Source organism: Notechis scutatus, chromosome 3 (assembly GCF_049901735.1).
Source record: "Notechis scutatus isolate UNSWTSFEM ecotype Mainland chromosome 3, rNotScu1.2, whole genome shotgun sequence".
NCBI classification, from domain to species: Eukaryota; Metazoa; Chordata; class Lepidosauria; order Squamata; family Elapidae; genus Notechis; species Notechis scutatus.
The window spans coordinates 55,363,664-55,376,879 of NC_142011.1; the positions used below are offsets into that span (position 1 = coordinate 55,363,664).

The 13,216-nt window shown below is 40.7% G+C and overlaps 1 protein-coding gene across 1 annotated transcript; it reads right to left on the bottom strand.

Moving 5' to 3' along the window:
• Positions 1–397: 397 nt before the first annotated feature.
• Positions 398–13,187, bottom strand: PIF1 (PIF1 5'-to-3' DNA helicase). Its single transcript, XM_087960057.1, has 12 exons — positions 12,424–13,187; positions 9,859–9,985; positions 8,788–8,913; positions 8,553–8,706; positions 7,456–7,570; positions 7,273–7,379; positions 6,560–6,699; positions 5,676–5,782; positions 5,310–5,397; positions 4,199–4,344; positions 1,204–1,395; positions 398–838 (listed from the first exon to the last, which is right to left on the bottom strand). The coding sequence occupies exons 1-12, from the start codon at positions 12,985–12,987 to the stop codon at positions 770–772; spliced, it is 1,935 nt and encodes a 644-aa protein (XP_087816183.1). The 5' UTR covers positions 12,988–13,187; the 3' UTR covers positions 398–769.
• Between the last annotated feature and the right edge of the window lie 29 nt (positions 13,188–13,216).

The following is a 13,216-nucleotide window of genomic DNA, read 5'->3' on the forward strand; positions in this document are numbered from 1 at the left end:
TGGGACTTGAACTGATGAACTGCTGGCAATCAGCAGTCAGCAGAAGTAGCCTGCAGTACTGCAGTCTCACCACTGTGTCACCACGGCTCTTGATTGAATTTGTTTGGATGAATTTGTTTCAAATTCTGCTAAGGGAACAAATTCTATTGCTGAAATGGCAACACAATGCATGCAGAAAAATCTCTTTGTAGACTCTAGGATGTGATGCAGATCATTCTTATCTGGTTAGCTTTCTTTTAAACTTGAGAAGCTATATTGCATACAATACTGTATAGTACAAAGAAAATGAAAGTTCTCTTCATTTAAAAAAAAATCTAAGACCTTTCTCAAAATTGGTACATTAAAAGAGAAGCAAAATAGTCTAGGGTAGAGAAATATCAATCATACACTTACAACCATTAAGTAAAATCTTATTTGGTTTATTAAAGAAGTAATATTAGTCCTTAAAGTTTTATTCAGTAATGTCAAATACTTACTATACACACAGTGTAAGTGCTATTTGAAGTAAATATCCTAGACGAGTTTGACTATTCTGTCAAGGTGGCTTTAAGTAATTTTTAAATTCTGTCAGTGCAAACTCAGAAGCAGAATGATTTGGGTTAAAAATTCAGTGTTCATTTTAGGCAGATGGACTGTCCATGTTTATAGAAAACGATGTCTCATATAATTCTTCTCTTCTTCACGGTGCTCCAATACTTTATAAAATACTGAATTTGTAGCAGCAGTTGTTCCAAAAGTAAATTAATTAAAAAAATTGTACCAGGGATTCTCAACCTGTAAATGTTCCTTTAACTATTTCATTTTCTTTATCAGCATGAATATAGGAATGCAAAGAGGCCTAAATAAAAGCAAACAAAGTCAGTGTCAAGTTATTAAACACATACTTATTCTGTTCAGCCCCTTATATTGAGATCTACTTTGATCTGTTAAAACTTTTTTTAAGTAGTAAAGTTGTGGCCTGTAATTTATTAATGATGATGAGGGCAAATGGAAAATACCTTTTGCAAAAACAGAACTACAAACAAAAAATATTTGTTCAAGAGTTTGGGACTGTTCTACTCAGAAACCTCAGTAATGCCACTAATCGGTTAAGGGCCTTCCTCTAGTCTCCTCTAATTCTCACCCACCCCCATGTATCCAGCCTGTATAGGAATGTATTGTCTCCAAATTGTACTACTCGGGAATAGCCTAATGACAAATTACCTGATTTAAAAATTGGTCTCTCTTCAGCTCCTTATAAAATCGCAATACGCATGGATTAGCTCTGACTACCTTGGCTTCAAAATCCAAAACTCGAAGACTTGCCAGACTACGAGCTCGAGAAAGTGCTACATATGCCTGCCCACTTTCAAAGACGCGAGCTAGAGAAACCTCAGCGCAGTCTAAAGACATACCCTAGAAAAAGAAATAAGTGAAGATTGAAAGTCATTAGTAGACAAGACTAAGCTAGCAACACCAACGGTTAAATGCATATGGAAGTGTGTAGATACGTCATCTGCTAGGATGTATATCTCAGGTTTATCTTTGGAATAATAATGGGAAAATATTAAGTAAACAGAATTACAAGTATGAGCTTGCTGTATTCTGACCAGAGCACAAATATGTCAGTAACTATTTTTTTTAATGTCTGTATCCTTAAGATCTTGACTTATTTCCAGTTCCACTTAATTCTACTTGTCATGTATCTTAAACTATTTAGTACCAGTTTTAAAGTAATTCTCCCTACACAAGTTTTGCTACGGACACTGTCTTAACATTCTACACAGTAATTGCTGACATGATCAGAAGCTGAAGCTGCTCAGCGGCTGCCGCCAACATTTATCTCCTCTAATAAAGAACTGCCTTGCATGATCTCTTTTTGCTTGAGCAGCAGAAGAGATGAATCTACAGATAAATCTACTGAGGTCTGATTGGTGCTTTCAAAAGCGGATCTCCAACCTTGGCAACTTTAAGCCTGGAAGACTTCAACTCCCAGAATTCCCCAAAGCTGGCTTGGGAATTCTGGGAGTTGAAGTCCTCCAGGCTTAAAGTTGCCAAGGTTGGAGACCCTTGTTCTAAAGCTCTTACCAGGTTTTAAACAGGCACTGCCATTCCTTGCAAGATTACCTGAGGATGAAGTTCACACGTTTTCAACCGCTCTTTCTCCCTTTAGCTTACTGTCCTCCATGACTGTGACCTGTCATGCAGGCTATTTTGGGATGAATATTTAGCATTCTTTTAATTGGAGAGTTTGACAGGAGGCTGATTAATGTCATTCTGAGTACCTGCCTACACTCACCTAACTTTGTCCTAACCCACATTAGCAAAAGTCCTTAGTTATTTTCCAGCTGGTGAGCAATGCTTAATAGGAAGGGAAGCCAAGGAATGAGAAACCAGGGGAATCCACCAATTTTTCTTTGCTTTGTCCCAAATTTAAAAAAAAGAGGGCACCAATCATCAACGTAATTACTGTGTAGCAGTATGTATATATATCCACAGAAATTGGGGCAGCAAAATTTAGGCCAGTGTACTTTTCTTGCTGACCCCAGAATTAGGGGATAGAACTTTAAATGGTATTATGGGGTTACCATATTAGGGCTGCAAACATTGGGATAACTGGAGACCTTGTGCTCTCTGAACTTGGTTGTTTCTCACAGATGTTTCATTATATGACCAGGTAATATTAGTGCTGATGTGGGGGAAGGTTTGCTCTCTGTTTACATACGGTAGCTTGCCCTGCCAGTATTGGTGGAGGTATGGTTTTCTCCTTGGCCGTCCCTCGATTAAGGAATTGTATAGTGTGTTATTATTTGTTTAATGCTATAATCCCTGATTATCTGGATGTTGGCTACTGGAAATGATATTTTGGGGAAGGTTTTGGTTTCCCACCAAAATTGGCAGGGCAGGCTACAGGTAGTTGACTTATGATCGTTCATTTAATGATCATTTGAAGATACAATGGCCTATAAGGTTTTGCACTGATACTACAATGTGGTTACATGTTAGGTGCTTGGCAACTGACTCACATTTATGACTAGGTGCAGCATCCCACAGTCCCAAAACCATGATTTATTATCCCCACCCCATCCCAGTTTCCAATGGCTTTTTTTTTTTTGCCAGTTTCCGGCCAAAACCATCCATTGGGGATAATGGATTTGCTTAACCGTCGTGTATTTTGCTTAATTACTATGTAATTTGGATTTAACAACTGCTGTAAAAACAGCAAAATATAGGTCCAAACTCATGGGTATGACAACTTCTGACCAAAATTCCAGTCCCAATTATGTTTGTAAGTTGAGGACTAACTATACTGTACATAAACAGGGAGGAAAACCCACACTGACTCTCACTGATGGTATTATCTAGGTGTGTGTTTATGTGGGTGGGTGCATGGGTATGTCAGATAAAGGAGAGGTTGGCTGCAGAAATCACTACCTTTATTTATATTCCCTGCCACAAAGTAGAGATATTGGAGAGAAAGAGATTTCAAGAGAATAAGTCATTGCTTTTCTACACTTCAATAGAAAGTGGCAGTAGGAAAAAGTCAGACAAAGAAGAGCTTGCTTACAGAAATTGCTTGCTTTTTTCCTCCCCTTTCCCTGCAAAACAGAGATTGGAAAGAGATTTCTAGAGAGTAGTATGCCTGTGGTTCCCAGCCTTGGGCTACTGACATGATCAGACTGCTTTTAGAAAAGCAAATAGCTTATTTTCTTCCAGTCCCCTTCTCTTCAATTAATCTACTTTGTGAGGTGGGGATGGGGGAGGAAAAAAAAACCCAGATTGAGCAAAGGACCATGCCTATGGACTGTAATGGTGATCATGTGACTGAGGAATGCCGCAGAGGTCATAAATGAGCTGTAAAATTATTTTTTCACCATTGTAACTTGTCACTGAACAAGTAGTTAATAAATGAAGATTGCCTCATGATCTCTTTCGTATTAGGTCTACTTTAAAGTTTAGGGATAAAGCTGTGCCTTACTGGCATTTAGCGTGCAACTTTAGTCTGCTCAGTCTTATAAATCATCGATAGGGACAAAACAAGTTGGATTCCATCAGGTACGGGCAAAAAAAAGAACAAATTGACTGATAACATTCCAGGATTTTGACACTGATAAGGAGTCTAGTACAAAAAGCAAAATTCTGCTGTTACTTAAAGAAGTCCAGTGACAAACCATTATTATTGTGTATTCCCAACAAAAATAAGATATATATTACAAACCTGGCTCTTGTGGATAGAAATGGCCCAGGCAAGCTTCAGGGGCAGCTGTTGGCGACTCAGGTAAATGCCAGCTGGCCCCTTAAAAACCCATCTTTCCAAGCCAATAATATTAGTCACGCCACAAAGAAATCTTACTTTGGGCAGGCCTGTAGCAAAAAACACAAGTCTACAGTTATTATTCGGTACTTCAATATGTCACTACTGCTGGTTACAGGTAGTCCTCAACTTACAACCATAATTTACCCTGAAATTATGGTCATAGGTTTTGGATGTTTTTAGGTGGGACACCATACAACCATGCCTGATTTTAATACCTATTTTGCAGTGGTTAAGCAAATACTGAAGTTAAATGAACTCTCATGATCATTAAATGAAGCCACTGCTTTTTGCCAGAAAACAGAAGTAAAAGGTGATTTTTAGCACAAAAAAAATATTCAAAATTGCAGTCATGCAGGATATTGCAAATGACCATAAATAAATCTGGTTGCCAAGTGCCTTAACCGTGACCACGTGACACGAAGGGGGATGGAGGCAGCCATCAGAATTTTGAAACCAGATTATAAGTATCAAATGGCTGCTATGTAACCAGCTGTAAGTTGAGGACTACCTGTGTAGGTAATATGCCAAACTACTATACACCATAGTATTTTCCTACATTTTCTCATTTTATATAGAATGATTGTCAACTATCTGTGAAGCAAAAACAGAACTGCTTCTGCAAAGAAGTTGCAGCACAGAGCACAGAAATCTAAGACTATAGTAAAACTTTTCTAAAGGAACAATGCCCAAAATTACATTGGAATGTAAAATCTACACTTGATCTGTAGACTTGATCTGGAGTTTGTTAGAACTGAACTATAGTAAATTGTTTTGGACAAAGAGAAAGGAACAGCACCTTCAAACAACTTTGTCAATGGAAGAGGGGCGGAAGTTTTTCTGTATGTGACATAACTTTTGTGATGGCTTTCCTTGCTATTTTTTTTATTAATATTAATGCCACTGTTGCTTTACAAACTTAACAGTTGAATGTATTTTCTTCATTGCAAAAAGAAACCAAACCACATGGCTACCCATGAGGAGATCATCCAAAGTGTGCCTGTCAGAAACCAACCTTTTCCTTCAGTTTCAAATCCAATCACAACTCCACGAGCCCCATTCACCAGACCTTGAGAAACATCAAGATTCTTTGTAAGCATCACCTATTAAAAAGGAAAGTCACAGGAATGTTTGGTGGATTTTTCCATGGCACCTTCTAAAGTAGATTTACTTCCACTGCATGCTAACAAAACCATCCTCCACCCGTTTGTGGGTAAGGGAATCATCCAGAGAAGTGCTTAGCTTATAGGTGTTAAAATCAAGAAGACACTAGCAATTTGCAAGATCTGATTCCAGGTATGAATGTGTTGCGAAGAAAGAAAAGGGTCTCAGAAGCAGCCACAACACCTCTGTCTCAAGCAATGCTGTTTTGTTTGTTCACCTGGGCACCTTCCTTGAGTTCAATCATACTCTTCACAGGACATTGTGTATCAAGAGTCTTTGCCAACATAGGATCACTGTCAACAGCCTTGAAAGACCTTAGCTGTCCTGGAAAAGAAGTAACATTTTATTCACTAGAGTTTTGATTGCAGTGTTGCAAACTTGTATCCTCTCAGACATCCTGCAACATTAATCTTGTTTTTTTAAAAAAAATCAAATTAATAAATAGGAATGGAAACTTGCATGCTTTAAACTAAAGCTTCAGCCTCTAGAAATGAAGACCTTTAAAGTATTTGAAGACATAATATGGTAGGGGACTACTGGGAATGGATTTGTAAATAAGTGCAATTGCTATAAAAGTAGCAAGGTGGAGAAGGATAGGAGAAAAGTAAAGATTTTGCAAACAACATACCTACCTGGTTAATTTCTGAGAAATGGAGGTTCTGTGACTCATATGAAAAATTATGTGAGTAGACAACCCAATATTGCATCTAGTTTATGAAACTGCCCCACAGTATGTTTTCAAATTTCCAAATTTATCCAATGGGTGCAAATGAGTGGGGGACTTTTGGCTAATTTTAGTTTGAAAAAATAGCTTCCTAAGTAATGTTCCAGCAACTGACCACAAGCCTTTCAGTTTATCCATCTACAATCACAAATATTTTGAACATCAAGATTCCCAAAGTGCAACAATCTTATAATCTCTACAATTGGTAGGACAATATGTCACATTTTGCCATTTCATTCAAAATAAAAAAAATATGATATGAAATAATTCCCATAATTGGCTCTAAATTTTTACAACTTGAATAGGAACTCATCTTCTTTCTTAAAAGCAAAGAGCTTCTTACTGTACCTCACTAGGAATTGCTGTATGATACTTACCCGATAATTGCTGCAGCTGCTTGGTATTTGTGAACTCTACATCATCCTTGTGAGTACACAACCGTGTAGCCAATATTCCATTTCTCTCCACTTTTTGCATTACTGTTTGGGTCAGCAGTCTGGTGACTTCCTCTGTACATCTGTCAAATTGCAGTAGAGATATTTAAAATTACAAGAGCTAAGATCTGTAATGGAGATCCATGGATATATAGAAATCCTGGCATCACAGCAACTCTAGATATATATCTATTTGACAAATTGTCCTGTGTGCTTCCCTGCCTGTTGGGGAAAAAAGGTCATTCCTCCACACTAACCTCCTACTCCACTTAACTCCATGCCTGTTACAGTACAATTCTATCAACTCTGACCAGCCTGGTTAGTGACAGGAGTAGCTGAATGAATGAATCAGGAAGGTTGCTGTAACAATTGTTACAAATTATTTCATTGATGACAAATATCAGCCAACATTTCTCTTAGGATCCCAGCATTCCAAGAATGTTACATTTGAAGTTTTGTGACAAAATTAAAAGAAAATGATGACATTTCAGTTAGCATTCAAACTTGGCAGACGTAACAAGTGTCAACATTCGGAAGTAAAATTAGGGAATAATGGCAAAAGAAGTATTCTAAGTCTCAATTATCTCATTCCAAGAGGACAGACCTCCATCCTTTCCCACCTGATGGCTCTAATGAATAAGGAGATGGTATTTCACCTGCCAAGACGGACAGTGTTCAGAAGAGAAATGAACTCCTTGTCAGTCTGTCTCCGAACCTCTGTCAACTCCATGTTCAGATGGATGCACTTTCTCCAGCTCTTTGCCTATAAAAGCACATTCCTGGTCAGCTAGTGACCAACCACATAGTTAGAAGTAGCAGCAGCAGCAACTACAACAAACCTGGAAACAGAACTTGGGCTGTCTGTGGTCCTTGGCAACGGGAGGCAATTGAAAGAAGTCTCCACAGATAATAAGCTGGATTCCTCCAAATGGATCCTCACATTTCCTAACATCTCTAGCCAGAAAGCAAACAGAAAAAGATTCAAGAAGGGTTTTGTTGTTGTTGTTGTTGTTGTTGTTGTTGTTGTTGTTGTTGTTGTTTAATGCTCTGGGCCAAGAAAATTGAGTGCACTATCCAAGAATAACCTTTTTTAGTGCTTGAAGTCTGTAATCCCAGGATTTCCAGTCAAACTGGGAAAGCACCAAATTATGAAAGGATATCTTAAAACTAAGCCATACTCCCATTTCTAATAGCTGGCTTTCTTTTCTCTTCTCTTATTTCCTTCCTCCCTCCCCTCTCTAGAAGCACAGTGACAATATTGGCTACAGTCCTGATCCCTTCCAGGCTCCCAGGACATTGCAAAAACCCACAATTCCTCTAAGGGTTAATTTGCACACCATTGACACACTCCCTGCCAAAATCTGAAAAACGTTTCAGGGATTTCAGACACTTTTGGTGGGGTGGATGGAAAAGTAATTTAAAAAAAACCCCCGGAGAATATATTAAGTGCTACATAGCATACTCAAGAGTTAGTAAAACTGAGACTCACAGCTAGAATCTAAGCCAGTTCATGAGTTAACAAGGTGTCCAATCTTTTAGTTACTCACATCATGTTACTGTGGCAGTGAGGGGGTCATTTTATGAGCGATTGGTTGAGTCTTGCTCATTCGGCACTTTATGAAAGTTTTTAAAAAATCAGAGTATCTATGGTACAATATGATTAAAGTGATGAACATAAAGCATAACATTAATAAGCAAGGTAGATCAACAATAAAACGAGCAAAAACAGAAAATAAAAAACATGGCATAGTGGTTAAGCATTGCAAACTTTCTCTGGAAATATTCTTGTTTTCAACAAACTTCTAAATGTCATCCAGCTGATCTAATATCCATAAGGTGATTGCTCCTTAGTAGTCTGCAACGTTTCCTGTGGTTTTCACTTACTTAGGAGCAATGCAAGTATAGGAATACCTCCATAAGAGAAGGTTCTACATACCTAGCCACTGCTTCCAGTTTATCAAATAAGTCCCCCTCCACCATTGAGATCTCATCGATGATCAGACAGCGGCAATTCAGCCATTGCTGTCGAACCCCAGGCCTCTGGGCCAGCTCAAGACACTGATGCAGAGGGGCCTTTCCTGATCCAATACCTACAAAAGGGAAATTAAGAGGGTATGACTGGCCAGCCAGGTCCAAATTCTTTCCAACCTCTCTCTTCTCGGGATCTTTACCTGCAAAAGCATGGAGGGTGATGCCCCCAATCTGACATGCTGCCACTCCTGTGCTGGCTGTGACATAAGTGCCATTTGGAGGAAAGGAGGCCACTATCTTTTTCAGTAAATAAGATTTTCCAGTTCCTTTGAAAACAAAAGTTAATTTTAGAGAAACACCATTCAGCTCAATTCATTCAAAGTTGCTCATATTTTCCTCTCTACAATTTTTTATTATTTAGGGAGTATTTAAACGGCAAGGACTGTATCACGTTTCCTGTGCTTAGGTAGTGGTATTTAGGATGCAACACTGAGTCAGTTTAAAACAGAGCTCAGGGTTGAATGATGATCTCTGAGCTTGGTTATTTGCTTGCAGACATTTCATTATCTGATTAGGTAACATTATCAGTGCCAGTGAGAGTGGGGTATGCTTCCTGTTTATGTATAGTAGCTTGCCCCACCAGTCTTGGGTTTTTTCCCTTGGTAGTTCCTTAATTAGGATATTGGTTTACAATACACAAATGCTTGGATTTAGGATTTTACACTATAGTCATTATAATCAAGGAACTACCAAGGAGAAAATGACAACCCCACCAACACCGGCAGGGCAAACTACTGTATATAAACAGGGAGCAAGTGCTACACCGAGTAGCACTGATATTACCTGGTCAGGTAATGAAACATCTGTGAGCAGACAACAAAGTCCAGAGATTACCAAGGACGCCATCGTTCAACCCAGAGCTACATTTATTCACTTCTATTGGAATCTTCTTTTTTTTTTTATTTGCAGCTTGACCTTAACACCATTTACTCTTATTTTTTGGACTTTTTACTGACCAAAGTGATCTTCTGATTTATGAGTTTGACAATTAAGAAGGGCAGTTTATCTCGAAGAACTCCACACACACACAAAAATGAAAGTCATCTATTCATGCGCACTCAAAAGCAATCCCAAACCATTTAGTTAAATCTCTTATGAATAATAGCAGTGGGAGTTCTATAGCTCAAATCCCCAACATAGTCATAGAAAACATGTGGGATTCCTGATTTGAAATGACTAATCATGCCCCCTTCCCACCCTTTTTCATTTACCAGCACTCCCTGTGAAGAAAACATTCTTTCCACTCAACACGGCATTCAGCACTCTTGACTGCTCCTGGGAAAGTGTTGCTCGGGGGCCCATCAACCACGGCTTCTTCACCTGCTTTTCTTCAGTCATCTGGTGGGACAATCCATATTTAACTGACACCCCAAAGGCAGAAGACATACATTTGAATCTCAGGAAATCAGAACTCATTATTATAGTGACTGCCATTAAAGGTTTACACCAGGGGTGTCCAACCTTGGCAACTTTAAGACTTGTGGACTTCAACTCCCAGAATTCCTCAGCCAGCAAAGCTGGCTGAGGAATTCTGGGAGTTGAAGTCCACAAGTCTTAAAGTTGCCAAGATTGGACACCCCTGGTTTACACTTTTATCTCTTTGCCAAAAAGGGAAGGAAAGAAAGTTCCTGACGAGGGCAGAGGAGTTGGGAGTACAAGGTCAGTTCTTGGTGGAAACGGACGTACAAAACTCAACTTACAATCACAACTGAGCCCAACATTTCTGTTGTTAAGTGAAAAGTGTTATGCCTGGATTCCCCAACGGGTGTTAAGGAAAACAAACTAAACAGAATGTGCAGCGAAGTCAGATAGGAAGACAGGTAAATGTGTGAGATAAGTTTTCTAGTTAACACGCAGTAAAAATACAGATACGCTTGTGCTATCAAAAATTATAATTTATTCCATTTAAGAATTATAGCATAGTCATTATAAACAGTCCATTAGTCAAATACCAAATTCAGTCAAGTCTTGTCGAGGATACTCTAATTGCAAAGTCCGTGTCGAATACCCAGTGTCAGTACACATATAATAAATCTGTCCAAAACTTATCTACTCTCCATTGAGAAATATCTTCAAAGTAATCCAACACTTCTTCTCCTCCCGATCCAGCAAGAATGCAGTCTTCAATAAGCCAGCCAGTAAGAGCCAGAGAGTGCCTTGCTGCTTATATAGTACTTTTACAGCTGCACCCTTAATTAAAAAAGTTTGTAAAGTGAGTTTCTCCCCATTTTACGACCTTTCTTACCAAAGTAAATTGCTGCCGTGGGTAAGTTAGTAACATGATTGTTAAGTGAACCTGGCTTACCCATCAATTTTGCTTGGCAAAAGCTTGCAAAAGGTGTTCACATGACCTTGGGACACAAGTATGAACCCATTGCAAAGCATCTGAATTTCTGATCACATGATCATGAGGCTGCTAAAAAGGTCACTTTTTTCAGTGCCGTTGTAACTTTGACCAGTCACTAAATGAACTATTGTAAGTTGAGGACTACCTCTCTCTCTCTCTGTGTGTGTGTGTGTGTGTGTGTGTGTGTGTGTGTGATGTATACATTCTATTTTATTTTTATTTCTTTCCACTTTACTTTTTTTAAACTTTTCTTAGGTTGTATTTTTTTTTAATCTTCTTGTAAGCTTTAATAAAATTATTGGCAAAATCTATCTTCCCAACATATTATATCCTCTAGTCAACACAGTCAATGGCCTTCCTGGATGTGGGGAAAGCAACATCAACAACACTCTGAGTGGTGGGATTCAATTGTTTTTTACTACCGGTTCTATGGGCGTAGCTTGGTGAGCCTGGCAGGGGAAGGATATGGTCAGTGTTCCAGAAAACCTCAACTCCAATCAATAACATTCTCTCTCCACTCCAGGGGTGTCATGCCCCTGGTGGAGACTGACTCTGAGGAAGAGGAGGAACAGCCAACAGGGAGTGGGAATGTGGCTCCAGAGGTGGTGGTGGAGGCTGGGGAAGGGCAGAGGCCGGCTGAGCAATCAGAGGAGGATCCAGGCCCATGCCCTATCCATCCTAGGTCACGCAGGGAGGAGAGGACCAGGGAAAAGCGAGGTCTACTCAGGAGGAGATTACCATGATCCTCCTCGTGGCTTGCAGCTGGGAGCTATGTATATAAGTTTGTAACTGCGTAATCAGAATTGCTGGAGTGAAAGTTTAGTGTTTTTTTTGAAAGAGGTTTATCTTTGCTGGCGTTCTTCCCATGGACTCTACTCGGTTATCTTCCTGGAATGTATGATTAATTATCTTGGCTTGCTTCGGAACTCTCATCAATGCGGTTTGTTTTGGTTTCCTTTTTGCCTCATGATTTACTTTTGTGACTTTAAACTGTGCCTAATAAAACAGTGAAGTTAAGTTGAAGGCCTTACCGGACTTTAATGTATGTTTTGGGTTTTGGGTTATTTTGAGAGACTATGGGTCATCACAAGGGGTAAGGATACTGCAAAATCTCCATTCCCTCCCCACCCCACTAACCTGCTTTCCAGCCCTCTTCTCCTGTGCAGGGCAACAACAGAAGACCCAGCCAATCAGTTGGGACTCGGGAGGCAGAGAATCGATTGGGGGCAGGGCCAGTCAGAGGTGGTATTTGCAGGTTCTCCGAACTACTCAAAATTTCCGCTCCCGGTTCTCCAGAACTGATCAGAACCTGCTGAATGCCACCTTTGGACTCTCTGCATCTTTTCTTTAGGGCTTGGTACTACCTACTGATGCTTTAATAAGTGTCAGCAAATACCGTAGTTACCTTTTCAGGCAGAAGATAGCTTACCTGCCTCCCATCCACTGATTCCATAGGACGCTTTCTAGAGCCGCAGGGCAGAGCCTGTCCTTTCGTCGGGGTGGCTGTCACGTTAGCCAGGGCTTCTCTGGCCTTTGCTTGTTGCAAATCGCGGGCTTGCACCGGGCTTACCGTGTCGAATGTGCGCGGCAAGCTAGACAGGAGCCTGGTCCGCTCAGCCACCGGCCGCCTTCCGTGCTGGGTAGCTTCAAATTTGATGCGCAGAGTCTGAACGAAGCGACGCAAGCGATCCGGTGGGCAGTTGGACAGGAGCAGCTGCACACAATCGGACCCCACGGGCCCCAACCGGATCGAGCTCTTCCCGTCCTTCACAAAACGTGTGAAGAGGCGCATTTCGTTCTGCCGCAAAGGGAAGTTCTGGAGGCGGCCTGGACCCGTCACCTGTAAGACCAGTTCGCGAAACTCATTCCGCCCGAGGGTGACCCAGGCATCCCGCAGGAGCCGCCGATTCGGGGCCGCCGCTGCCCCCAGGTGCTCCACGGCCACCGTGCAGCGAATCCTCCCGTCCAGCTCCGAGTCTTCCGCCGGTCGCATTCTGCAGGCTGAAGCCGAGAAGAGAGCAAGCAGACAAACATGACCAGGAGCGGGAGCGAGACAGACTAAAAGCCTGCGTCGGGCGCGGAACAGGCCCTCTTTAGCCCGCTGTCGACCGACCCGGGTTTTGAAAAAGGCATCCTCACGTTCAAGTCGCCTTTCTCCACCTTACTTGGGCTGGCAGGATTCAAATATTTTGCGACCGGCCGCAGCGACCAATCAGCATTTG

Bases quoted from the DNA above. Each gene is read 5' to 3' on its own strand.
- PIF1 (XM_087960057.1), bottom strand. From the start codon at position 12,987: ATGCGACCGGCGGAAGACTCGGAGCTGGACGGGAGGATTCGCTGCACG. The intron at 8,914-9,858 runs GTAAATGAAAAA...TTGTTTTCAAAG, and splicing joins TTTCTTCACAGGGAGTGCTG to GAACTGGAAAATCTTATTTA. The intron at 1,396-4,198 runs GTTTGTAATATA...TTCTTTTTCTAG, and splicing joins TTTCTATCCACAAGAGCCAG to GGTATGTCTTTAGACTGCGC.